The 25564-nt window shown below is 47.3% G+C and overlaps 2 protein-coding genes across 2 annotated transcripts; both read right to left on the bottom strand.

The window, feature by feature from the left end:
- Positions 1-9792: 9792 nt before the first annotated feature.
- Positions 9793-13333, bottom strand: LOC120669644 (triacylglycerol lipase OBL1-like). The gene is made up of 3 exons (XM_039949450.1): positions 12791-13333; positions 10937-11164; positions 9793-10818 (listed from the first exon to the last, which is right to left on the bottom strand). The coding sequence occupies exons 1-3, from the start codon at positions 13098-13100 to the stop codon at positions 9953-9955; spliced, it is 1404 nt and encodes a 467-aa protein (XP_039805384.1). The 5' UTR covers positions 13101-13333; the 3' UTR covers positions 9793-9952.
- A 4488-nt stretch (positions 13334-17821) lies between these two features.
- LOC120669645 (mitochondrial phosphate carrier protein 3, mitochondrial-like) lies at positions 17822-22496 on the bottom strand. Its single transcript, XM_039949451.1, has 6 exons — positions 22020-22496; positions 21063-21424; positions 20925-20968; positions 18586-18800; positions 18361-18485; positions 17822-18248 (listed from the first exon to the last, which is right to left on the bottom strand). The coding sequence occupies exons 1-6, from the start codon at positions 22296-22298 to the stop codon at positions 18176-18178; spliced, it is 1098 nt and encodes a 365-aa protein (XP_039805385.1). The 5' UTR covers positions 22299-22496; the 3' UTR covers positions 17822-18175.
- Positions 22497-25564: the final 3068 nt, after the last annotated feature.

Here is a 25564-nt window from a genome sequence, read left to right as displayed (position 1 = left end):
ACTTAAATGGATCTACTATAGCACTAATTAAATTAAATTACTCATATTTAAATACATAGTACTTAAATATAACAATATTTAAACTAAATGTACTAACCTGCAGATCACAAGTGCTGAATCCGGCAGGGCTTCGCCGCTTTCCTTCTCCTCACTCCTCTCTTTTTTTTCTGGATTTTTGGTGGAATTTTCGGGCTCAAATGAGGAGGGAAGGGGAGGGCTGGGGCTTTTATAAGGGGGGAGACCCCGGTCGCGCGCGGGGGGGGGGGGCGACAGGCCCCTGCCGCGACTGTGGGCCGGGCCCAGCGGCGGTCGCCCGTGGGCCGGGCGACAGGCCCCTGTCGCCCCCCCCCAACGGGCGACAGGGCTTGTTTTTTTTTTCTCCAGGGACTTCGTTGCAAATTTGAAAAAAAAAATTACACATTGGGCCTGTCGCCCAATGGGAGGGCGACCGGGGTATATTTTTGAAATTTTTGAAAACGGACATATATTTTTGAAATTTTAATTTTTTTAAATATAAAAAAGAAAAAAGTTCCAAGATTTGGGCCTGCCCGCCCGGCAATGATTTGGGCCTCCAAATAACAACCTAGGCGACGGATGACAGCCGGGACGAATACGTTTAGGACGGCCCAATATGGGCACGTCAGCAACCTTCCGGGCAGGCCCGAAAATGGGCTCGGCCGGGGCGGTTTTTTCTTTTTTATATTTAAAAAAAATTAAAATTTCAAAAATATATGTCGGTTTTGGAAATTTTCAAAAATATACCCCGGTCGCCCTATGGGGGGCGACAGGGCTCAAATGTAATTTTTTTTTCTTCAAATTTGCAACGAAGTCCCTGGAGAAAAAAAAAGAGGGGGGCCTGTCGCCCCCCAACGGGCGACAGGCCCCTGTCGCCCACCCCAGGGGCGACAGGCCAGTGGGCCCGCCAGGGGGGCCGGTCGCCCCTCCTGCGGGCGACAGGGGGGGCCTGTCGCCCCCGCCCCCCCCCCCCCCACGGGCGACCGGGTCAGGCCGCCTATATAAGGCCTCCCCCTCATTCCCTCCTCTCATTTGACCTCAAAAAATCCAAAAAAATCCAGAAAAAAGAGAGGGGTGAGAAGAAGGGAAGCGGCGAAGCTCTGCCGAATTTCACACTTGTGATCTACCGGTAATTTTCGTATAAATTCGTTGATATTGTATAACAATTTAATTTAATTAGCAGATTACCTGAATTAGATTTGGTGCTTTAGAACACTGGTTTAGTATTACAATTTGAGTACTATTACAGAGTTTTTCAAATAAAATAATTATACATTAGAATAGAATTATGGTAGTACCTTATTGATATTGCAGTATAAGACAATAGAATTATAACAGTATATATATTTTCACGCATCGATTTGGTATACGATATGTGCATTGCTTAAATTATGGTTTGTTATTTGGCGCACCACACTATAGCGCCAATGTCTTCGTCAGGATCAACCTACATTCCGTGGAGCAAGTGTAAAGCCACCGTACCCAAAGGAATTGATGTGCCAATGTGCTTCTGCGGTTCGTTATGCAAGTTCATGCAATCTGAGGTTTTAGGAGATGACTACGGCATGAGGTTCTTTATGTGTGAGAACTACGAATATGATCCACCTAAGCGATATGGCAAAGACCGGGCCAAGGTAGCAGGACAACATACGCTATTTTTCTATATGACCTAACATTGAGTTATGATTCAAACTTGTGTTGGACAAAGTCTCCTCCGCCTCTTTGTGATTTTATGCAGTGGTTCGACACCGTGCAGTCGCAGCAGGCAAAGGACATTGTGGAACAAAAAGCAAGATGGGCTGCAGAACGTTGGCGCCGAATGAAGCACGAGGAACAGCAAGAGGAGAAGCGCAACAAAGAGCAAGAAGAGATCCGCAAGAGGATGGAGGAGGTGGATCGTAAGGCGGCGGCCGAACATGAAGCTGACAGGGAGAGAAAGCGAGAGAGGGCACGCCGTGCGAAGGAAGCCGGGCCCGAAGCAATTAGGAATGGCAAATATCCTAGGTGCACTCAGTAGAGTAGTACCATGTAATCCCGGCATTTTACATTCCATAAGGCATGGTAGGTTTAGATGCAACAAGAAATTATCTTGTCGCGTGCACATGCCACTGCAATTAGTTGTTTATGTTTTAAGTTGAGAGCTTAACTCTGTTTGTTGTAGCCTTTACCATTAATTTGCAGTTGTAGCCGGGAGTCTATGAAATCTTTGAGCTTTTCCTTTATATTTTCGGAGCTTTTCATGTCAATAGAATACTAAAAAAACACAAATTAATATAACGATAAGAATTAAGAACTAAGAAATACATCAGGGTCTGCTGCTAAAAAGCTCGAATAGCTCAAAATAGGAACCATAGTGTATCTAGCTGCGAGTACGAGATCACAGGTTGCCACTGCTCAGCACGGCGATCACGGGTTTCCCAAATGTCGCATTCTTTGCCCAGACATACGTGACAAAAGACGACAACCCAATAGCAGTGCTCTTCCAACATTTCAAAAAGATGTGACAAGACGGCAACCACACCAGCTCACCTTCAAAGCAGTCTCTCTGGCGAGGACGACGGACCTGTCATTCTACAGCGAAGGTCTGTGGCGTGTAGTGGGGAAGGCGGCATCTAGGCGCGATCGACCGAGCGGCAGTAATGCAGTGCTGTGAGTCTGCATGCACAGAGATGCATCGAGTAGTCATTTCGAGAATCGAATCTAGCCTTTTCAGTGTTAGGTCAGCTAGCCTCTTCACTGTGTTGTCATGTAGGTTTTTTAGGTGCATTTACACTCCACACTCCGGGTATCAGACCTTTGTGCGCCTATAAATACTCCCAAGTTTGTGAACTCCCAGTACAACTCAAACATCAAACCTCATTGTATAATCAATGTCTGGAGGTGGGTCTAGCGGGAAGAATTACTATGGTTTTGGGAAAGGAAAAGGGGAAGAAAGGGAGACCCCATAATATGGGAGGGGCCTCTTGGACCTGATTCCTTTCCGGAACCAGTGTTTGAGTTTCCGCCACAGCACAAGAGTGAATTTACCAATGAAACTCCTCTTCGACAATATGATAACCGTAGAGAACCGTGGCCAAAATGCAGACATGGTGAGGACTGCTTAGTGCAGATGTGCACCAAAGGGATGGATGGCGGTCGGCGTTTCTTTAAATGTCCACACGCATGGGTAATACTCGGTTGTTTCATTTCTTTATCTTCAATGAGACACCTTACATGGAATTTGTTTTGCAGTCTTCCGATGCTCTAGAAAACTGTGGTTTTACTAGGTGGGTAGATCCTGCACCAATTGATTCTGTTCAGGAGTTCATCGAGTACCTCCAGATAAAGATCTTTGATCTGGAATGCAAGGTGAACCATTATGAGGAAGTGAGCGAGGGTAACAAAGACGACGAAGTTGATGATACCAGCAATGCAGCCGGTTCACAGGATGAACCATGCACTATTCCTTACTGCAACTGCCCTTGTGACAAGAAGAAGGGCCATGCGCCTCCGGCACCACCGCCTGCACCACCTGCAATGGGTGGATACTGCGGAGAAGGCTCAACGCAGTTTGCTACGTGGGGGTACGGCTACTAGGACTACCCTAGTGCTAGTGACATGCTGCATCATTGTGTTTATTCTGTTTTTTTAAATTACCTAAGGCATGTTAGGTTAGTCCGGAATCTGTTTACCGTAGTTTGCAACGGGTTCTGACATGCCACTGCATGTGTGATGTGTGTTTCATTATCGTTGTATTATGATGTAAAATTTGGTTGTTCACATTACGTAATGCATTTCTTAGTTCTTATTTCTTATCGTTATATTAATTACATGTGTGCTTTTAAGTTACCTGTAGATCAGGAGTACGCAATTCGGCAGAGCTTCGCCGCTTTTCTTCTCCTCACCCCTCTCTTTTTTTCTGAATTTTTAGGCTCAAATGACAAAGGGAATGGCGGCGAATGGTGGCCAGGGTTTAAGTGGGTTTGCTTGGACTATGCTATTTCTGAATAATATCTTCTATTTCATAGGAGATCTTGGTCCCTTATTTATAGTTCTAGCATTAACAGGTCTGGAATTAGGTGTAGCTATATCACAAGCTCATGTTTCTACGATCTCAATTTGTATTTACTTGAATGATGCTACAAATCTCCATCAAAATGAGTAATTTCATAATTGCACCTTTCGAACATTGATATTGTAAAAATTCTGTGTAAAGCCATCATTGTCAGAAGAGAGCAGGAGATACACAACTCTTTTAGATATCAAAAGTTGCATAATAATCTGACAAATAAAGAACTACATATGAAAAAAAAGGCATCACTGTAATGAATTTTCGAAAAAAGAAAAGAACGGAAGCAATTGTTCCAATTTGCATTGGGGACCCTGTCGCCCCCCCCCAACGGGCGACAGGGGCCTGTCGCCCCTGGGGTGGGCGACAGGGGCCTGTCGCCCGTTGGGGGGGCGACAGGCCCCTTCTTTTTTTTCTCCAGGGACTTCGTTGCAAATTTGAAGAAAAAAAATTACATTTGAGCCCTGTCGCCCCCTATAGGGCGACCGGGGTATATTTTTGAAATTTTCCAAAATCGACATATATTTTTGAAATTTTAATTTTTTTTAAATATAAAAAAGAAAAAACCGCCACCTCAAGCGCAGACCACTGGGCCATGCATCGAAGTAGGTAGTGGGCCTGGCGTTGAAGGAGGTAGTGGACTGTTGGTTTTGCAAGCAACAGGGGACAGCCATTCTCGGCCTGTCTCAGGAAGTGGGGTTGGGCAGGTGAACTCAGGTGAAGAAATGATCTTCACAAAGAAGCTAAACCAATCGGTGCTTGTCACACCTGCACCAAAAGAGAAGGAGACAACTGTCACAAGTGAGCAAAAAGAGAGAAGGAGCATCCGCCTTGCCAACAAACCAAAGTCGGCGCTTAACATGGAGCAGCAAGCAACAGCGTTACTTATGAAGAAGTGTGGGTTACTGAAGGAAACAGAAGCGCTGGATCAGGGAAAGGAGGAAGCTTTCAGAAAACAGTTTGTGGATCCAATCCAGGAAGACACGGTCACGAGCTACAAGGAGGCGTTTGGCCTCCAGCCGGCGGGGGGCACTGATTCCTTCAGTGCCATTGTTCTTCATGCTGAGGCCTAGGCGGGAGAGACCCGCGTTCTCTCTCTCTGTGTGTGTGTGTGTGTGTGTGTGTGTGTGTGTGTGTGTGTGTGTGTGTGTGTGTGTGTGTGTGTGTGTGTGTTCGTGTGTGGCCATTCAGGGCGTGTGTGCGTTCTTATGCTGCGGTCGTTTGGTGTGGTACGTGTCTATGTCTGTACCAAGGGAGAGTTTCCCTGCTGTCATCTTCCTTCGCGGGGGGGTGCAGTGTGTCTTGAGTTGTCCTGTTTCGTCCATGAGTGAACAAAAGTGTTTAGTGTTCAATTGGAATGTGAGGGGGTTGAACAACAAAGCTAGAAGGAAGGTGGTCAAGGATTTTGCACAAGACTACAGGTGCACAATTGCAACTCTACAGGAGACGAAGTTGGAGCTGATCAGTGCGGAGGACATCAGTGAAACACTTGGGGCCAGATTCAGCAAGCAGTTCGCGTATCTACCGGCTCAAGGTACTAGAGGGGGAGCTGCAATTGCGGTTGACGAGGACTACTACACAATCACCCATTCTGAGCCTCGCCAGCACACAGTTACAGTATGCATTGCTTCTACACAGTGTGTGGCTAATTGGTGGTTAACTGTAGTGTACGGGCCACAAGGTGACAATGACAAGATTGAGTTCCTCAGAGAATTGCGTGAAATAAAGGCAGTAGTGGGAGATAAATGGCTTGTCATTGGAGATTTCAACCTCATACTACAAGCAGAAGATAAGAGCAATGATTTTCTGAATCAAAGACTGATGGGGGAGTTCAGAAGTACAATCAATTTTTTGGAGTTAAAGGAATTCAGCTTGAGGGGAAGGAAATTTACCTGGTCCAGTGAGGTCACTCAAACTAGAATTGATAGGGCTTTCTGCTCTGTGGAATGGGAGCTGATGTTGCCTGCTTCCATGTTACATGCCCTCTCGTCCTCTGTGTCAGATCACAGTCCTTTGCTTTTGGTGGGTGCTACTGAAGTTAGCACATTCAGAGGGTTCAGATTCGAATCCTTTTGGCCCAAGCTGCCAGGTTACCTCGATGTTGTACAGCAAGCATGGGAGCAACCTGTGAATGTGTTCAATCCTTTCTTGAAGCTGCACATCAAACTTTCTAGAACAGCTAAAGCGTTAAAACAGTGGGCAAAGAAAACAATTGGAAACAGCAAGCTTTTGCTGTGTGCAGCCAGACAGCTCATTGCTATACTAGATGTCGTTCAGGAGCATAGACAGTTGAGTTCTTTAGAGAGCATGTTAAGAAGGGACTTGAAGGCAAGATACTTGGGTCTGACAGCTGTGGAGAAGCTCAGGGCAAAACAACAGTCAAGGTTGATCAATATAAGGGCAAGTGAAGCGAACAGCAAACTGTTCTTTCTGCAGGCTAATGGAAGAAGAAGAAAGAATTTCATAAGGCAGCTACAAACACCAGAAGGGCTTATGCACACTCATCAGGAAAAGGCCAATTGTGTATATCAACATTTTGCCAGTAGGATTGGCAGTCATAACAGCCGGGAGGTGACCTTGGATTGGGATCAGTTGCAGTTACCAAGTTTTGACTTGCAACACCTAGAAGAAGACTTCTCGGAAGATGAAGTGAAGGCTATTGTGCAGGATATTGCAGCTGAAAAGGCACCGGGATCAGATGGCTATATTGGGGCTTTCTATAAATCGAGTTGGACGGTGATCAAAGAGGATGTGTTACAAGTTGTCAACTACTTTTACAGCAGACATGACCAGCATTTCAACCTACTGAACAATGCACACATTGTTCTGTTGCCAAAGAAAACTGATGCATCTTGTGTGGGTGATTACAGGCCGATCAGTTTATCTCACAGCGTCACCAAACTGATCTCCAAGCTGTTGGCAGTAAGACTTTCGAGTGACTTGAACAGAATGGTGTCACGTGCACAGAGTGCCTTCATCAAAAAAAGGAGTATCCATGACAATTTTTTGTATACACAGAATCTAATCAGAGCAGTGCATAGGGCTAAGAAACCTACTTTGTTCTTGAAGCTTGATATCGCCAAAGCTTTCGATACGGTCAAATGGGACTATTTGCAAGAGGTCCTACAACAGTTTGGGTTTGGGAACCGTTGGAGAGCTTGGATCACAACTTTACTGGGCAAATCTTCATCAACAGTGCTGCTTAATGGCATAAGAGGGAAGTGGTTTAGTCACAAGACTGGTTTGCGTCAGGGGGATCCTTTGTCCCCATTGATGTTCATCTTAGCTATGGAACCTTTACAGCGGATGCTAGACTTAGCAACTGAGCAAGGGTTATTGTCACCAATCCGGAATATCAATGCCAAGATCAGAACAAGCCTCTTTGCAGATGACGCAGCGATTTTTCTAAACCCGGTTGGTTCTGAGGTGCAGGTTGTGGCAAGAATACTGGCTTCTTTTGGTATGGCGTCTGGCTTGATCACCAATACTGACAAGAGCGCGGTGTACCCAATACGCTGCGAAGGATTGCAAATTCAGCAGATTATGGATGCTTTTGGCTGCCCAATCAAAGAGTTTCCTTGCAAGTACTTAGGATTGCCTTTACACGTTAGGGCTATTAGAAGAGTAGACATTCAGCCACTGATCGATAAGGTGGGAGGTAAACTGGCCAGTTGGAAAGGAAATCTGCTGAATAGAGCTGGGCGTTTGAGGCTAATCAACTCAGTGCTTTCTTCTTTACCACCTTATTTTTTGACTGTTTTCAAGCTGCCAAAATGGGCAATAAAAAAAATAGATAAGTTGAGGAGGAGTTTCCTGTGGAAAGGAGTGGCATAAACAAATGGCGCTCATTGTCTAGTCAACTGAAGCAAAACAATGCGGCCCAAAAAGTTCGGCGGCCTAGGAATACTGGATCTTGATCTCTTCAGCCGGGCTTTACGGTTAAGGTGGCTTTGGTACCAGTGGACAGAACCTGATCGCCCTTGGGTGGGCTCGGAGCCACCTGTGGACGCAGTGGATAAGCAACTATTCAGAATCAGTACAGTGGTAACGCTTGGCAATGGAGAAACGGCGTCTTTCTGGCAATCGTCCTGGTTGAATGGGGAGGCTCCTATGGATCTTTTTCCTGACTTGTTCAAGTGGGCTTGGAGGAAGAATCGGACGGTCAAGCAGGAGCTGCATGAGTAGAACTGGACGAGAGTCCTGTGGAGAATGCAAATGGTAGATGAAATTGCAAGCTTCGTGCACTTTTGGGACGCAGTTCAAGAGGTGCAGCTGACAACTGAGCAAGACAAAATCACTTGGCGGTGGACGGCGGATGGAATTTACAGCGCCAAATCAGCATACAACTTGCAGTTTCAGGGGAGCTATAGCACTTTCAGAAGTGACACAATTTGGCAAGCTGAAGCTGAAGGAAAACACAAGTTTTTCGCATGGTTATTGGTGCAGTGCAAGATCTTGACAGCAGACAAGTTGTTGGCCAGGCAATGGCTTTGCAATCCAATTTGTACACTCTGCAACGTTGAGCAAGAAACAACAGCACATCTCATTTTGCATTGTTCTTTTAGAGATAATATTTGCTTCACATGCAGATGCAGAATAGATTCATCAGGCCACAACGAATCTCCTCACTAACCTTACTTTCGCCAAGGGAACTCGCATCTTCAACCCGGAATTAGTATTGCAAAATCCAGATGAAGGAAGAGGGAAGCTACACCTTCGGAGCGTAGATCTTTCTCGACTGTGTTCTTCGTCGCCTCTGCAGTCGGGGCCTCCCCTGTCATCTCACCTTTGTTTCGTGTTTATACCTTTCTGGTTTATGTGAATTCAGACCGTTTTGCTGACAGATGGGCCTATAACACCTTATCGCCTTCTGTTGGCTCTCTTAATCCGATCCAATTCCGCAGTGTGAAAGGCTGGAACGCTTAATCGACAACTTCGTTATTATGTACCCCCACAGAGGTAATTACCAACAGGTACCGTGCGCCAGGGGCGGAGGTAGGAATTTATTTTTTTCATTATTAGGAAGACCAACCATATTAATTTATATAAAAATTTAATCAAATTTTAAATTTATAATGCAAAATTGGGAACCATAGAGGGCCAGGCCCCTGACCGCCCCCTAGCTACGCCCCTGCCGTGCGCTGTCCGCTTTGACCTCACCAATCTTACAGCATATATAGACAGTGATAGCATGGTGCGTACATGCGCTCGTGCGTATAGAACTCGCGTTGATTTGTGCTAGCAACTGTCCCCGGTGGCGCTGCGGGACTGGCTGAGCTCGTTCCGGCCGGGCAGACAGCTGCATGGTTTTGCCATGAGTCTTGCTGTGTTCTTCTTCTTAATACAAAGATGTGCAGTTCTCCTACGCAGTGTTCCTGTCTCGGTTGTGCTCATGGTATAAAACATGTGGCGACTCTGGGCGCCCCACCACGTCCACGCGCGGGTCTCAGCCCTGGGCCTTGTCCACCATACATGCGTTTATCTCCTGGTCGGCCGCTGCTCGGCTACTCTAACGACCCTTGCAAGAGTAGGCAACGGTGCAGGAAGCGATGAAGAGGCTGTGCTGGCGACGGTCACTGTCGCCGTCCAGCCTTATCTCCACCAGGCATTGCTTCGCTTGCATGTTCTGCACTCTCCTACATCTAGAACACTCACCAATCGTCAGCTTTTTCCATGCAAAGTATTGCTAGAACAGGCATCAGCACGGTCCAAGCACGCACGGCACGACATCGCTATAAATTGCTTCATTTGATGATGTACTTTCTCCGTCCCAAATTATTAGTCATATGTACAGTGTACTACGTATATGTCAGACTAATTACATTAAGTTTATTAATTTCGTTCCTCTATTTTCCGTGATTTTTCTTGATCGCGGCCGCCGCAGGGGGGCTATTGGTCGCCGTCGCCGAGCAGCCGCTGGAGCGAGGCGGCGCGGAGCCTGGTGGAGTTGACGTAGTCCTGCGGCGCGTGCGGCGGCAGGCCGGGGATGACGAGCCCGACCGCCCTGGCGGCCCGCATCACCCACCCCTCCGCGTACTCCCCGCCGGCGACGCACCCGATGAGGAGGCCCCGGACCAGCTCCCACGCCGCGTTCGCGTACTTGGGCGCCACGAACAGCGGCGAGAAGAAGTTCTTGTTCGGCTCCTCCGCCACCGCCGCCGGCCGGTACAGGCTGTCGAAGTAGAGGCAGCGGCCGAAGTGCCTGAACAGCAGCGCCGCGTCGTCGTAGGGCACCCGCGGCACGACGTCGTTGCAGTAGACGAACCGGAAGTAGCGCCGGCCCAGGCCCGGCGCCACGAACCGCCCCAGCGCCGCGTCCCCGACGCGGGGCTGCCCGTACGTGTACACCCCCGCCAGCCGCCCCAGCAGCGCCTCCTCCCCGTGCAGCGCCAGCACGGCCGGGAACAGCACGGCGAGCGCGCCGCCGAGGCTGTGCCCCGTCACCACGAACCGCGCGCGCGGGTTCGCCGCCAGGAACGCGCGCAGCCTCTCGCGGATGGCGTAGTACGCGTACCGCCGCTCCTCGTCGGCGGGCTCCGCCGGCCACCCGGTGTTCTTCTGCAGGCCGAGCGCCTTCATGAAGCCGCCGTGGACCTTGCCCACGCCGCGGATCTCGTACCACGAGAAGTCCACGTCCGTGCACCACTGCTCCGCGTCGAACGGCTGCGTGCCGCGGAACGCCACCACGGCGAGCTCCGCGTCCGCCGGCTTGTCGGCCAGCATGAAGGCCTGGGTGGTGTAGTCGCCTCTGAATTCTGCAGAGAAAGCAGCAAGGGAACATCGTCGTCGTCCTCGTGGTGTCAGTCAATCAAGCATATGCATTGGTTTGCGCCATGGATGAAACAAAGCAATTGAACGTTGTACTGATCGTACCGTTCCAACAGTTGAAGAACTCCAAGAATGTCATCTGCCAACGGCTTTCCACAACGTTTTTGATGACGAGCTCGCTCTCGTAGGCTAGTTTCGACGCCATGATACCCAGAGCTGCGTGGTAGTTGCTATCTCCTGGCCTGATCTTCTTGTCCAGTTCAACCCTCGTGTCGACTAGTCCGATGAACGACCGGTAATTTGGAGATTTCCTGTCTGGAGTTCGTACTTTACCTGCGATGCAATGGTAGGAATCGATCAATGAATAAGTGTTGCTTCAGTAGAGCTAGATGTTCCTCGGAAAGCAATGTCATTGTCGTACAATATAGTGTGGAAAACAGAGTCAATGTTGTTCGTACTCTACTAGGTGATAAATACGGAACATTCATATTCGTTCAAAAAAAAATATGCTTGCATTATACGTTGCTCGTACTTGCTTCGAAACAACATAGATTTATGTTTGTTGTGGAACATTTATTTGGACTTTTGTTTGACATTAAAAAAAACACATGAGTTGTTCGTTTTTCACATTCTGTTTCAGTAACCAAAATGAGGGTGAAAGCAAGCTACCCTAATATATTTTCAGCATGATGTGTAAAAAAAGTATTTTCTTATACTTAAACGATGTTAGTAGATTTAACACAAAATTAGTCCAAAGGGTTATATTTGCTGCCATTTTGTTAACAGTCAAATTGTGCGTTCAAGTGAGATATAATACTAAATAAATTAAACTAGAGGAAGTAGAATAAGCATGTACCACGCGGATATGATTGGCGCCCACGACAGAAATTAAGCAAATAACAATGTTCGACTTGATTGCTTATTAAACATTAAGCAGCCAACTCAGCTTATTGTTGAGTATAAGGAACCAAGAACATCCTTATCTTCAGAAGGAAGAATGATTGAATTGACTTCTTCCCATGTTTGTATAGTAGCAATGATTGAATACTCAACTAACTACACCGGAATATATAACCTAGAAATTATTTGTTTATGACTGCTGCCAGTTGTGTATAACACGCATCATAATTTCATACTGCTATCAGAAACCACGGTGATTGTTTTTTTTTTTTTGAATTTTCAGCATACAACTAAAACAAATAAATGGCATATGGTGATCCTTCAGTGTACTGTTTAATATTACAAAGAGATAAACTTTAGAGCCGCCCTTTCAGTTCAGACAAATTATGCTATGAGAGCTAATTGGCTACTCCTTTAGAATTTCTTTTACCAAGATATACATTGGTTCCCTCAATATTGGACTTCACATGCTTAGCACTATGTGTTTAGAAAAAAAAAAAGAGAATTTCGCTAAAAGAATAAGAAAAATACTCACACTTAGTAATCTCTAATACGTCAGCATTCTGTTAACATTAGCTAGAGAAGGTTTCTCTGATCTCTTCTGTGTCCACAAACATGGGTTTGTTTAGGTTTCATGTTCCTCATATGCCGAAATCATTTATGAACAATGAACTTAGTTTTACTCACACCCATTATGGATAGATGGACTTCCACACGTCAAAAAACTTTATATATGTACACACGCACGCTGTGCTAAACCATGCACACTTGCAAAAACATGATCGTTTATTTGTGCAGTGGATCAAAAAAAAAGAGAGATAAGCATGGTTTGGAAAAATATAAGCATTTTGTCCCTAGTTTTTTTCTGGGCAAATACACAGATATGCAATAATTGAACAAAGTCATTAGTTTCAAGGAAAAATAGAGGCCTGCCAGAAAAAAAATCAAATGCAAAACTGCACAAATAATTGTGTGTTACCTTTGAGACGAATGAGTACTTTTCACCAAAAGAAAGGAGATCAATAAGTACACCAAGAAAAGCCTAACAAGATTTAGTACCTTGCATAGCGTTCCTGACGAGGCCGAGAACGCCGCCGCCATTGTCCGTGAGCAGGTTCATCCAGTACTCGATGGCCCACCCGAGCGCGGCCAAGGGCCTCTTGATCGACAGCAGCAGCATCTGCGCGGCGAGGGAGACGAAGATGGCCCACCTCCGCCACCGCTCGGCGACCTCGGTGCCGACGGGGCAGTCGACGGCGTCGTTGTCGGCGACCTTGCAGGAGCACAGCAGGTGGAGCAGGCTGCGGAAGCCGCCCTTGTCCGGCCGCAGCACCATGAAGTCGCTGAAGAAGTCGTCCCGGCCGTCCATGATGGATCGCCGATTCGCCGGCTGGCCGCGCGCGAGCAGCAGGAATCTAAGATCGAACTATCAAAAAAACTCTCCTTTTTTTTCTCAGAGGAATCGATCGAACGAAGCTATACAGCAACAGCAAGAGCACAGAATAAACTTGGCTCCGGGAGGGGAGTGCATATATAGGAGGAGGAGGCCGTGTGGCCAGCATGGCATCATTAGTAAACGGTGATTAGTCGTCGCAAACTATGTGTTAGTTGGTATTAATATTAGTATAAGGCCATGTGCAAGTGACCAGCTACCAGAGGCCGGTCAGTTCCTCACACGCGTTGGATCGGAAGCTCGGAACCCCCGTCGTGTTACTCTCGCACGCAACGAGCTGAGGGAAGCTAGAACCAAAGAGATCTTGGTCGGTAAGAAAAGAAAAGGTAGCTTGGTGATGCTGGGATTGCTTTGCCTTGGGGTGCATGCATGTCTGAGAGGTGCTAGATATAGTTTGGCGAGGCATATCCTGGTGTCGCTTTGTGTCTAGGGTTTCTGGTGGTCACGCACATACGATTCCTGCTGCTGGGTGTGTTGTGTAGATCGTAAGCAAAACGGGAATTAATGTTTTACGCAGTGAAAATCTCTGAATTGTATCTGTTTTATTTAGTGCTCGATCGGTTTCTCCTGAATATATATTTCAGCGCGTTCTGTTCTTTGCAATGCGAAAGTAAATGGCAAGGCGGCCTTGTTTTTTATGAAATTAATTAACAGAGGTACAAAATCTGACCAGCGGATAGATTAAGGTTGAAAATCAAATCACCGGACACGGTCATTGTCGATAGGCACGGTAATCACCCACTACTGGATAGATTGCCCCGGGCGGATGCTTTGCCATCACGGTTGTTATGGGTTTTTTTTTTGAGACAAGGTTATTTTGTTTGTTTTGGCAGTCATCATTGGCGGAGCCGCGGAGGGTAGCTAGCTGTGGCCATAGAGGGCCACGGCCCCCCTTGCCATGGAAATTTCCACTAGTCAAACAGTAATTTTAACACTATTTATATTGCTTTAACAGCTCAATTAACAAAGGCAACCCCCCCCCCCCCCCTCCCCCTAATTTTTGGTCAGACTCCGGCACTGGCAGTCATGGCATTGATGTTCTAACTCATGGGCTCAGCTATTTACTTGATCGTCAAATTAGGTTTTCTAGGCTGTATGGGACAATTCCTTTCTTTTTCTTGTTTTTTGTTTATGCTTAGGTCGCTTGTCACCAGTTTGGTGGTTTATTTTCTGCGCTACGTGTTCTCTCATAGTCGCTCGTGTAATTCTCCTCTTCTTAATGAAAAACATGCGCATGCACGATCTTGAAAAAGAATCTGAGTTTTTAATCCCAATAGGCAGGGGCAGAAGCACATGCACTAACTACCCAAGCAATGCTCACTTGCTCAGGTCTGGACAATACCTTTTATTGTTTCCTAATGTTGGACTAATACACGCTCTTTTCATAGAACAGATGGAGTTTCTTTTTTCTAACGTTGGACCGGATCATTATCGGACTAATAATAAACTGCTAGAGAAAAAACTGAATGCACGCATATCCTCGAAGAAAGAAGAGAAGCACGCATGCATGCAGCAGTCACATTCCGACAATAGTACTAGCGTACTGACGACGACCAGGTCAGCTGCAGCTGAGAGGGCATGCAGTTCGGTGCACGTCCCGTTCTCCAGCACATCAGCTTCGTTCGGCGCCAAATGACCAAATCCTTGCCCTCCCTGTTCCGGCTAGGACTTTGGCACCGAGATGAGATAGATAGTTGTCCAAACAGTTGATGTTTGGCAGGCAGGCGATTGGAGATCGATTTGGATCGGATCCATGGCCAGTAAGCGACCGAGGAGGAGGAGGAGATTCGGTTGGGAAGGGAAAGCCCATGCCTTCCAAGCTACTTCCCCCTCGCGCGCATGCAATTCAACAGCTACTTCCAAACTACTAGTCTCCCCCCGGCAGGATCGCAGCTGAGCTGGGGAACCGCACATCCGGCGCTGATTGGCTTGTCGTTGTCTTCGTCGCGGCGGCTAAGCCGCGTCGTCATCGCGCGGGGGCACATCACACATGCATCCGGCGGCGCTCGTGGGCGGCCGGGCCGTAGCGGACGACCGCGCGGAATGCGACGGGGAGGGAGGAGGGGGGCCGAGGTGCGCGCGCGACAAGTGGCCGGCGGCAGCCTTCCTACGGGCGCACGGACGGCAGCCGGGCAGGCATGGCAATGCCATCGTGTATCGGCCACGGCGATGCACGCGAGAAGTGGCCGGCAAGCAAGTGTCGCGGGCTGCCCAAATGTCCGGTGATTCAGATCTAGAGTGTATCTGCCATTGCCTGCAGGCTACCCGTGATACGACGGTCGGCATTTGCTCATCGTACGCATTTTTTTAGATCAGTATCAATGCACAGTTTTATTGTACAGTACAACTCCTCTCTCATCTCAAAGCAAGACTACCTGTGTCGCAACTGGTAGTATTATAATGAGCTTGCAGATCACTTCTCTCTCCTCCACCTCAATGTTAATATTTACTGGCAACTTCACAGTACGCTTACATGTGCTTAACTCTTAACACTTGCTCTCGTAAAACTCTTATTCATCTCTTCTCATAATAATGCTGCTGCCAAATTATTAAATTTGCTGATGTGATATATTATTTAATTTTTTTGAGACTCACATATTATTTAATGCTTACAAAACTTCTGATGAAACTGTCATTGAAACTGACCTCGGGCGAAATCGGTTCGGGCCTATGCCCATCTCTAGGCTATAGGTAGGCCGGCATGCCTTTAACTCGCGCTGTGTTTGGTAAACCGGCTTGGCTGAATGCAAATTTGTTCGTTCCATTTCTCTTTTTTTCATGACCGTACCTGAGCACGTTTTTTTATTAAGAGACACATTCCATTTCTCTTGGTGCGAGATCCAGCAGATCCCATTTGGATCGGCCAAATAACGAAATGAAAGTGCAACTCGAATCCTTATACTACTTGCATACATAAACTCAAACCACAGCAGCACGCATCGGATGAAATAACTGCGGTTATTGGGTGAACACGCACGCCCACCACCAGTACGCACATAAACATGTGCACGAAGCAGGCGAGAAACTAGGGCTGTGTTTAGATCCGCAAAAATCTGGTAAAAAAGATCATATCAATCACTATAGCATATTGTAATATTTTTTATTTGTTTGTGATAAATATTGTCCTATTATAGGCTAACTAGGCTCAAAAGATTCGTCTCTCAACGTACATCAAAACTATGCAATTAGTTTTTTTATTTACCTATATTTAGTACTTCATGTATGGATCATTTGCTATATTTAATGTTTCGATGTGATGGAAAATTTGGAGGAATTGGAGGGAAGTAAACACAGCCTAGCACAGACCTGCCGATCGTTCCCGTTTTCTTGCAAAGTTCCTCGTCGAAGCAAGGCGCCTGCAGCAGCAGCGCAAGAGGAACGCACGCACAATGGCGGCCCAGCTGCTGAAAGAAAGAACGAGCTGCAGAAGCGGAGAAGAGCGGCAGAATAAGGACGTCCGCCCGGTATGGATGCAAGCGGGGCGGTTTGCGGCTGCCCGCCCCGCGTCCGCACAAGCTGCGAGTCCTATTGCGGGCAAATGCGGCAGCCCGCATAGCGCCGCTTGATTTTGCGGGTTTTGCGGCAGCCCGCATGCATCTGCGATGACAGAGGGGGTGTGCCCTAATGCTGCATTTGTTGATATCTACGGTGGCGAGGCTGGTGAGCGCTGTGGCTGCGAGCGTGCTGACCGCGCCGCCGCGGCGAAGAGTGCGTCGACGGCACCATCCGTCACGAGCCCGACGCACGCGTCGTCGCCGTCCAGGGTAAGGAGCAAGAGCGCCCAGACCGCCGCCTCGTCCCCGGCCGCCGCGTGCCGCGGTAGCACCGCCGCGTTGCCGGACTCCGTCCGTCCGGCGGCGCCGAACTTGGCAAGCCTCAGCAGCACCGGCACGGACAACAAGGACTCCTAGAGTTTCTTGCCGACGTGGTGGCCGCGGTGGCGGTGCCCAAGCCGCTGATACTGGGCATCGCCGAGCTGCCGGGCGCCGCGGCAAGGGCCGCCGGCTTGTCGCGGCCCGGGGAGGCGGGAGGCCCAATCGGTCGGTGGCCGGCGCGGACGTGATCCTCGTCGGGTTCACCGCAGCGGTCGTGGTCGTCGTCTTCCTGTATCAGTCAGGTCGTGCGCGGTCGTTGCCACATGCGGGATGCGGTGCCGCCGGGCAGCGCGGGCAAACCCGCGTGCACCGCTCCAGCTATGCGGGCGCCGGGCGGACTCGCGGCGTGGGTTATGCGGGTTGGTGGCGCGGGTTGACCCAGCAGGCTCGTGGCAGAGCCCGCCCCGCTTGCATCCCTACCGCCCGGGCCCGCGTGGCGACCAAAATGGGTGGCGTAAGCCTGCAGCCGCCGGAGAACCCCGACATGCTGCCGCCGCCGCTGCCGCGCGAGCGGCCCAAGCAACAGAGGCGTGCGTGGGGCTGCGACGACGACGGCGACAGGTCTGCCAGTGTCTGCTGGCACCATCAGCTGGCGCCGGAGCCGCCGCTGGCCAGCAGGGCGCGCCGCAGAGTGGCGCTCAGGTGCATGAACCTGCCCGCGACGCCACCAGTAATCATATTTCACAACCAGGAGGCAAACCAACAGAAGGCAAGTCTAAACTATAAGCATCGCACAATCTACTCACAGAGAAAGCAGCATCCTACTGACACTCAGAGCTTGACTTTATCATCAACTCGTTCATATGGATGACCAGTGATGCCAAAAAATTGTCAGCACATGAAAGGTGCTGTGATGTGAATAAACTTTGGCACAGGTGAGACCAAAACCAGGGCTCCTAACAGTGATGTGAACCTAAAATTTATTATATATCAAGCACTAAGGTTACACTCCTGGGCAAAAAGAACTATGATCACCGGTTTAGCGAGTTCCTCTCATCCGAAGGATGACAGCCATCCTCTCAAGAATTTAGAACATAAAGGTTGAACCCATGTAATTGGTACATTCGTCATCGGTAAAGAATGATCACTGCATTCCAGTTGTCTTAATATGAAGGATCAGGCACTAGCCTTCAACGCAGCCTCCTCTGCGGTAGGGGCTGGTGCAGGTGTAACACCACCAGTAGTAGGCCTGTGTAATTGAACAGGGAATCATCAGTTATTAATGCAAAGGGAATATTCAGTTATTTTTATAATCTTTATAAAGGCTAAAATGTTCTGAAAAAAGCAAGGAAGGCACTTACAGTCCAACCATGACTTTGAACGCATCATAAATTCCCCACTGAGCTCCAGTAAGAGTACCGATCATGACAATACGAAGGGGTAGTCCTCGAGTGAAGAGGCCCCAGAGGCCAAGCTTCTTAACAGCCTGCAGAAGCACGTGCAGTGAGTAACAAATGAACAACACAGCAAAAGGGGAGAAAAAAAACTAAACCATCTTAAGAAGGGAATAAGTATAATGTGCTTACATCACCAACTGTAGCACCCTTGGCATTGTTCAAGAAAGAGACCAAGTTATCTGCCGGGTGAGAAACAATGGCACAGAAGACACCAGCAATGTAGCCACCAGCAAAGCTGATACCCAATTGGAAAGGTTTGCTACACTCTGACTTTGGAACAGGAACAGCATGCTTGTAGATAAGTTCAACAATGGTCTCAAATGAAGCAAACTTCATCATTGTGTCTGGACATAATCATTAAAATTTGTAAGTGTGTGAATGAAACATATATAAACAGCTACACGGAGAACAAGGTATTCGAATATCAAGCCTAACTGTCCAAGCACAATTGATTATGTAGTCAAGAAATAGGTCCTACACATACTCTTATTAAAATTCTACAAGAGGTTACTTAAAAACTATCAACGAGAAGGAAAAAAAGACTATGTTTTCCCGTTTAAATCCACAACCACAACCACAACCATATATCTGTAAGTCTGTAGTGTCTAAGGTTCCGTTTGGATGTAGATATTGAAGCTCAGAATTCGGAATTGGTATTGGGAACACTGAATATCAGTTGTTTGGATGATCTCAGAATTGGAATTGGAAAATCGCTCCAATACCCAGCCGCATTCGGCATGCTACCGCAGCGCTTCCCGCAATACCGAGCTCCCCCCCCCCCCCCCCCCTCCATATTGGCTGAAATTGCCCTCCTCTCCAGCATCTCCCTCACTCCCTTACCTCCCCCTCTCTGCTCTCCCGCATCACCCCCCCCCCCTCTCTCCTCATCCCTAGCTGCGCAGCAGATCCCCATCTCCCCTCTGCTGCTGATCCAGCAAGGGCGCCGCTGCTCTCATGCTCTCCACGGACAGTGGTCTGCATGGCCGCCTCTTGCTCCACAGGCTGCAGATCCAGGAGTCTAGGAACTCAAGGATGAGCTCCGGCAGTTATGGGCTGGTTGGAGCCATGGAGCTCGAGCGATTGGAGGAGGAGCAGCAATGGGGGCTGACTGATGGAGGAGCAAAGATGGGGGCTGGCTCACGGAGGAGGAGCGATGGGGCTAGCTCACAGAGGAGGTGCGGGAGGGTGGTGGGAATGGTGCTGGTGATGGGAGGAGCGTCGATGGGGCTGGGCGCATTGGAGAAGATGGGTCAATTGCAATTTGAGTGTATATACATCCAAACATGAATTTGGTATTGGCCACCATGTTGAATTCCAGTCAAGAAATTTCTTTGACATCCAAACAATTGATTTGGTATTGTGATCCATTTCCAAAACTAGTCTGATTTGATATTGAACTCAATTCAATGCCAAACCCTCCAATATCAACATCCAAACGGAGCCTAAGGAATAAGCCACTTGAACTGTAGATTTAGTGTATTGAGCATGTCTATGATATAAGATCAAGCAATGCCACAATGAGTAATACCAGGAGAGCCTTTTTCTCATCTTGAAAGTATACAACAACAACAACAACAACATAGCCTTTTTTTTCCCAAGTAAGTTGGGGTAGGCTACTTGAAAGTATAAAAAGAGGATAAATAGGGGCTTTTCTACTTTCTTTAATAAACATTTTGAGAAACCATAGCTTTGATGCTAATAAATATAGTGGGGTTGACTGACGCTCATTTAGTTATTTCTGCCCAGAGAATCATATTGATCAGTGCATACCAGAAAATAATTGCAATGAGAACATGTGGATCATGACAACCTTTGCTATTCTAGAACAATATCCTGTATCCATATTAAAATAAAGCGAAGAACATTCATATCAAAAGTTGGTCTATTCCAGTAATGCCTTTATAAAAACGAGATTAATAAAAATGGTCAGTTTTGATCTCTCAATCGGACTAGTAAGACTTCTCGAGGCCAGTTTTGAACTCTATGCATAATAAATTAACTTGGGATGAACTTTTGGCATCATCGAAGAGGATTAACATGAACTATGAAGCACAAGGGTTTAAATCACAAAGTTCAGCATGACAAGAGCAAGGCCTACGGAAGATGAGACAAACATGTCATGTAGGTTATGACTAAGTTTGATTTGGAAAAGCATAATTTGAAGCAGATGAAAGTTTTCAAATTGAAGAGACAGTAGGTATTCACAGTTAAACCAGTCAACTTTAGTTAAATTTAAACAACAAATGTGAGAGTGTCCAACCATCTAACAATGACTATGCGGTATATAAACTGAAGCGTAATGCAACAGTCCTTTTCTAATGACTAAAGCAGCACACACACTAATAGGTACAGTAAGATAGGACCATTAACATGAAAGGCTGCAAAAAAATCTGAAAACATACAACTGCTGAAGGGGAAGAAAACATCATATAATAACAGAACAAATAAGCTGCCCAGGATCTACTTACAAGGAATCTGACGACCCCAGAGAGGAACAATTCCCTTGTAAAGCCTGCAGGATTGAAAACAAAATGGTGTTACATCACAGAACTGAACAGCAAGCATAAATCAATGCAAACTTAAAGAAAATAAGGTGAAATACTAACCCCAGAGCACCTTCAGATTTAATGAACTTAGGGAGCCCATCACTGAGTCCACGAGCAAAACCAGGCTGTGTCTGCACACGGACCTTCACAGCTTCAAAGGGGCAGAGAGCCACATCAGCAATCACCTCAGCAGAAGCCGACCCAGCAAGGTATATCAAGGTCTTGTACTTCTGAGCATACTCAGGCCCTGCAATATCTGAGTAGTACTTCTTGAAGAACTCATAGAATCCAAACTTGCAAGCTCCCTGAGCACTGTAACCAAGCAGGGTGGGCACCCATCCCCTGAAGAAGCCCCTCACTCCTTGCTCCTTGGCCAGAATTCCAAACCCGGATGTGATGCTCTTGTATTTCGCTGGATCGATCTGGAACATTAATTAAGATGGTAATGTAAAAAATTGCATACCCCATTATTCTGCTGGCGACAGATTAAACAAACAATATGGACCCATCTATATATCAATGATCTATGTATATCAACCTAACCACTGCACAGTAAACTACAAAACCATGCGTAACAATTTGAGGTACCACATTACCTACATAACCATCTTGAGCACACTAGCACAGTAATCAGGGAAAGAATTCCACTGGAATATAATTATCCTAAACCAGTTGGTTACTACACAGATGTACAAAACAACCAGTCATGGTGCGACTAACAGATTAAGCAAGTGGTAAACTGCCAAAACCGCAACGAATCTACACCACTTTAACGTACAGGTCTAAACATGGCTACTAGTGCATAACTTAGTGGGATTCTTCACTGGCATGAGCAGATCAAACGTTAAGTAAACACTTAGCACAGCAACTAAACAAAGAGCAAAACTGGATCGGGGATCTACGGGAAGTATATTCATCGCCGCCGGATCTAACAAAGCTGAGTCCGATTCGCAACCCGTGGAGCAGCGAAGTGCTGGATCCACCTCCCCACCCACCCACCCACCACAAACCACACACCTGCATGTTGCACTTGACGAGGTCGAGCGGCGTGACGGCCATGTGGGTGAGCCCGCAGCTGGCGATGCCTCCGGCCGTGCAGGCGGCGTAGAACGCCGGCGAGTACATCTCGATCTTCTCCTTGGGCGCCTGGATCGGGAACGACGGCGCGCCCGCACCCCCCGGTGCCGCGGCGGGCGAGGCGGGGAGGCGGGAGGCGCCGGCGAAGGACCTCGCCGCCGCAGGGGCGTAGAGGAAGCTCGGGAGGAGCGACTCGCGGGACAGGTCGGAGAGCGCCATTGCCGCCGAGACTCGGAGGGTTTGCTCGTCTGGGCCGATCCCCTCGGCGGTGGCGGTGCTCTCTGCGCTCGCGCGGTCGCGTGGATTCGGCGAAAGGGGAATGGGAGAGGGGGAGGCGGCGGAGTCCAGGTCTCCTGGATCTATTTCGGCGGCCGGGACGATGCGCGCTTTGCCCAGTGGGGCCCAGTGGAAAGCGGGTCCCGGTGGCAGTGTGTGTTCGCTTGGCGTAATCTCGGGCTGTGTGCGTTGCGATTGGCTTGACGCCTTTACTTGCTTGCCTGTGTTTTGATTTTTTTTTGATAATAAACTGTGTTTTGAATTTGAACGTCACGAATAGCATACCAAAGATGATCTGTGATTGGTTTCTGGCATCCACGTTTCAACGTGGATTTACTTTTAGGTTTGAACGTAAATCACGTGAATTATACTTCTCCTGTTTCGTTTTGTTACAACAAATCTTTTTTTACTATAGAATTGTGAGAAGTTTTTCGGTTTGAATGTAAGATCGCTCGAAGTTTTTCAAAGCGATATATCTAAGAAAAATTCCATGATATGTTATATATATGAAATTTCTAAAGTGGTCATGAGAAGTTGATTGAAAAGTAACCATAGGAAAATTTCTTGAGAGGATCTGAGAAGATCTCGAATTCATTTTTTTCCCGTGGAAATATGAAAACATTGTGCGTAAACTATAACTTCCCACAAATATAAAGTTGTGGAGTGTGCAGTGGAACCATGATGCGTTATATCGTGTGGAGAAGACAGAATGTGATAACAGTAGAGAAGCGAAATAATCAAATTAGCAAACTCATTTCTCACAAGCATTTCATCAAATACCTTTTTATATGCATGAATAAAAACAGCACATATACTAAAACACCAAACCACAAGTTGTCCAAGGATTCACTAATAAAATACTTGTAGCAGCTAACTCACTAAGAGCAACTCCAGCACGTCTTTATTTGGACCTCTACTCTAAATTAGAGTTTAAGGAGAAAATAAGCTCCAGCAGGACTCCTAAGGGGTTGTTTGGTTCCAGAGACTTTTTTTAAGTCTCTGGAACTTTTTAGTATTTAGAAGTATTAAATAAATATTAATTATAAAACTAACTGCAGAATCCTGGGGCTAAACTGCGAGACGAATCTAATGAGGTATCTTAACCTATGATTAGCGAATGGTTACTGTAGCATCACTGTAGCATCACTGTAGCATCACTGTAGCAAATTATGAATTAATTATGCTCATTAGATTCGTCTCGCGAAAAAGCACTCAGCTGTTAAAAAATATTTATAAACAAATTTTATTTAATATTATAAAATAGTAAGATTCTTTTTGATGTGATAGAGACTTCTGAAAAAAGTCTTGTAGCCAAACAATACCTAAATAGACTCAGACTCTCAAATTAGCACTGGTCCAATCCATCCTCCCATCCCTCCCGTGCACGCGCCGCCCCCCACACGCCGCCCCGCCGGCGCGCCGTCAGCGGACCCCGAGTCCCCGTCAGCATGCCGCGTTGAGCCGAGTCCCCATCAAACCGCAGGTGCGGGACGCCGAGTCCCCATCACCCCGCAGGTGCGGCAGCAGCAGCTGCCGGGGTGAGCCGGTGCCCGGCCCATCCTCGCCCCGCCCCCCACGCGCCTCCACCTTGTCGCCAAGAAGTGGCCAGCTGCGTCTACAGACAGCCGCCTTCTCCGGCCTCTCCCTCGGCGACTCCATCTGGTCCACAGCCGCCGGCGCGGACCGCCGCAACGCCTCCCAGCCCGACGCCGGCCTCTTCGCGTCCCCATCGCCTCCCCGCATGGAGCAGCCATTTCTTTGTGCTCGAATGTCTGAACTTGTGCCAATACAGTAGAGCCGCTAGTCTGCTGCTGATTACATCAGAATATCAGAGTGTTATGGTAGCTGAAGATTAGTATAGTATATATTGTAATTGTTCATTTGCTCAGAACATTTCAGCTGTTTCGCTGTGCCAACTGGGATTATTGTCATGGTCATTGCAGAGGCACTGGATGATTCTACATCTGTTCATGGTCATTTTATTGCAGATCCTACCTGTTCCTACCTGAGCAACTATATTTCTACATCTCATCAGTATCTTCTTTTTTTTTCAATGCATAGATGTGAATATATCCCAGCACTACTGAATGTCCCTATGTAATTCTGGATGTAATTGCTTTTACATGTCCCTACTCTGTAATAACCTGAATGTTCAAATGGGTTCAAGCAATATTCAGTTGTGCTAAATATTCAAATGGGATCTGTTCAAATGTAATAACCTGACTGTTCACTATTGGTGAAACATTTTTTTATCTCATTTTTAGTGACCCTGCAAGTTCTGAACATTTCATGCTGTGTTTGATCTGAAAATACTGGAGAATGCATTTGTGCTCATTAATGATTCAGAAGTTCAGCACCACACAGCTTCAAATGCAGGCTCATATGCTGGCAGTGGTGACTACAGTGCTGAGAAATAAATATGATAAAATACTGTTAATGCCTAGCTGACATTCCTAGGCTGACATTCCTTATTGGTTAAGTGCAAACTCAACTCCCAGCACTCCCAGGTAAGTGCTGTGCATAATGGACATAATTTCAGTGCTTCCAACAACAGTTGACATTCCTAGGCTGAGTCAAGACAGCTGTGCATAATGGTCATTTGGCGAATTGGCACGGCGAAGTGTGTCTGAACTCATCTGTGACATCTCAAACTAATATTCAGGCCTGATATGCAGCAGCCTGAATCAGTGACATCTGAACTCATCTGAACTCATCCTCAGCCTGAAAGTTGAGTGTGTCTGAAAGTTGAGTGTGTCTGCAGCCTCCAGGACTGAACCAGCAAGGGGACCTACCAGGTGCAGTTGTGGACTGTGATCATAAGGTTTTTACTACTGTTCATGAAACCAGATCTGAAGCAGTCAAGAAAAGTCACAAAACGATCACATTTATTCAAGAAAAGGCATGGGGGTACAGACAGCAGGACTGTAGGAGGAGGGACTGCAAACATCAGTTTTAGATCACATCAGTTTACTACTACTGTTCAGGGTCATTTTGTACTACTGCCTTCTGCTTGCATCACCTCAACCTCGATGTAGCATTTCTGCTTGCAGTAGCATTCTCTGAATGTCAGGTTACCTCAATACATTCTCTAGAAAGGTTGGGGTAGCTGCTGGACTAGTTCTCAGGGCATCTGAATTAGCAGAACTTAACAAAGATTTGGTCAGCCTGTAAAAGTGTGAATTTAAAGAAACTGATATAATGTATTCATA

The sequence above is a fragment of the Panicum virgatum genome, chromosome 4N (assembly GCF_016808335.1).
Source record: "Panicum virgatum strain AP13 chromosome 4N, P.virgatum_v5, whole genome shotgun sequence".
NCBI lineage: Eukaryota > Viridiplantae > Streptophyta > Magnoliopsida > Poales > Poaceae > Panicum > Panicum virgatum.
Note: the sequence above shows the minus strand (reverse complement) of the source record. Positions and strands in the feature narration are given on the sequence as shown.

Bases quoted from the DNA above. Each gene is read 5' to 3' on its own strand.
- LOC120669644 (XM_039949450.1), bottom strand. From the start codon at position 13,100: ATGGACGGCCGGGACGACTTCTTCAGCGACTTCATGGTGCTGCGGCCG. The intron at 11,165-12,790 runs GTACTAAATCTT...ATTGCATCGCAG, and splicing joins CGTCAGGAACGCTATGCAAG to GTAAAGTACGAACTCCAGAC. The intron at 10,819-10,936 runs GTACGATCAGTA...CTTTCTCTGCAG, and splicing joins GTTCTTCAACTGTTGGAACG to AATTCAGAGGCGACTACACC.
- LOC120669645 (XM_039949451.1), bottom strand. From the start codon at position 22,298: ATGGCGCTCTCCGACCTGTCCCGCGAGTCGCTCCTCCCGAGCTTCCTC. The intron at 18,486-18,585 runs GTAAGCACATTA...GTGCTTCTGCAG, and splicing joins AGGGTGCTACAGTTGGTGAT to GCTGTTAAGAAGCTTGGCCT. The intron at 18,249-18,360 runs GTAAGTGCCTTC...TCAATTACACAG, and splicing joins TTCAAAGTCATGGTTGGACT to GCCTACTACTGGTGGTGTTA.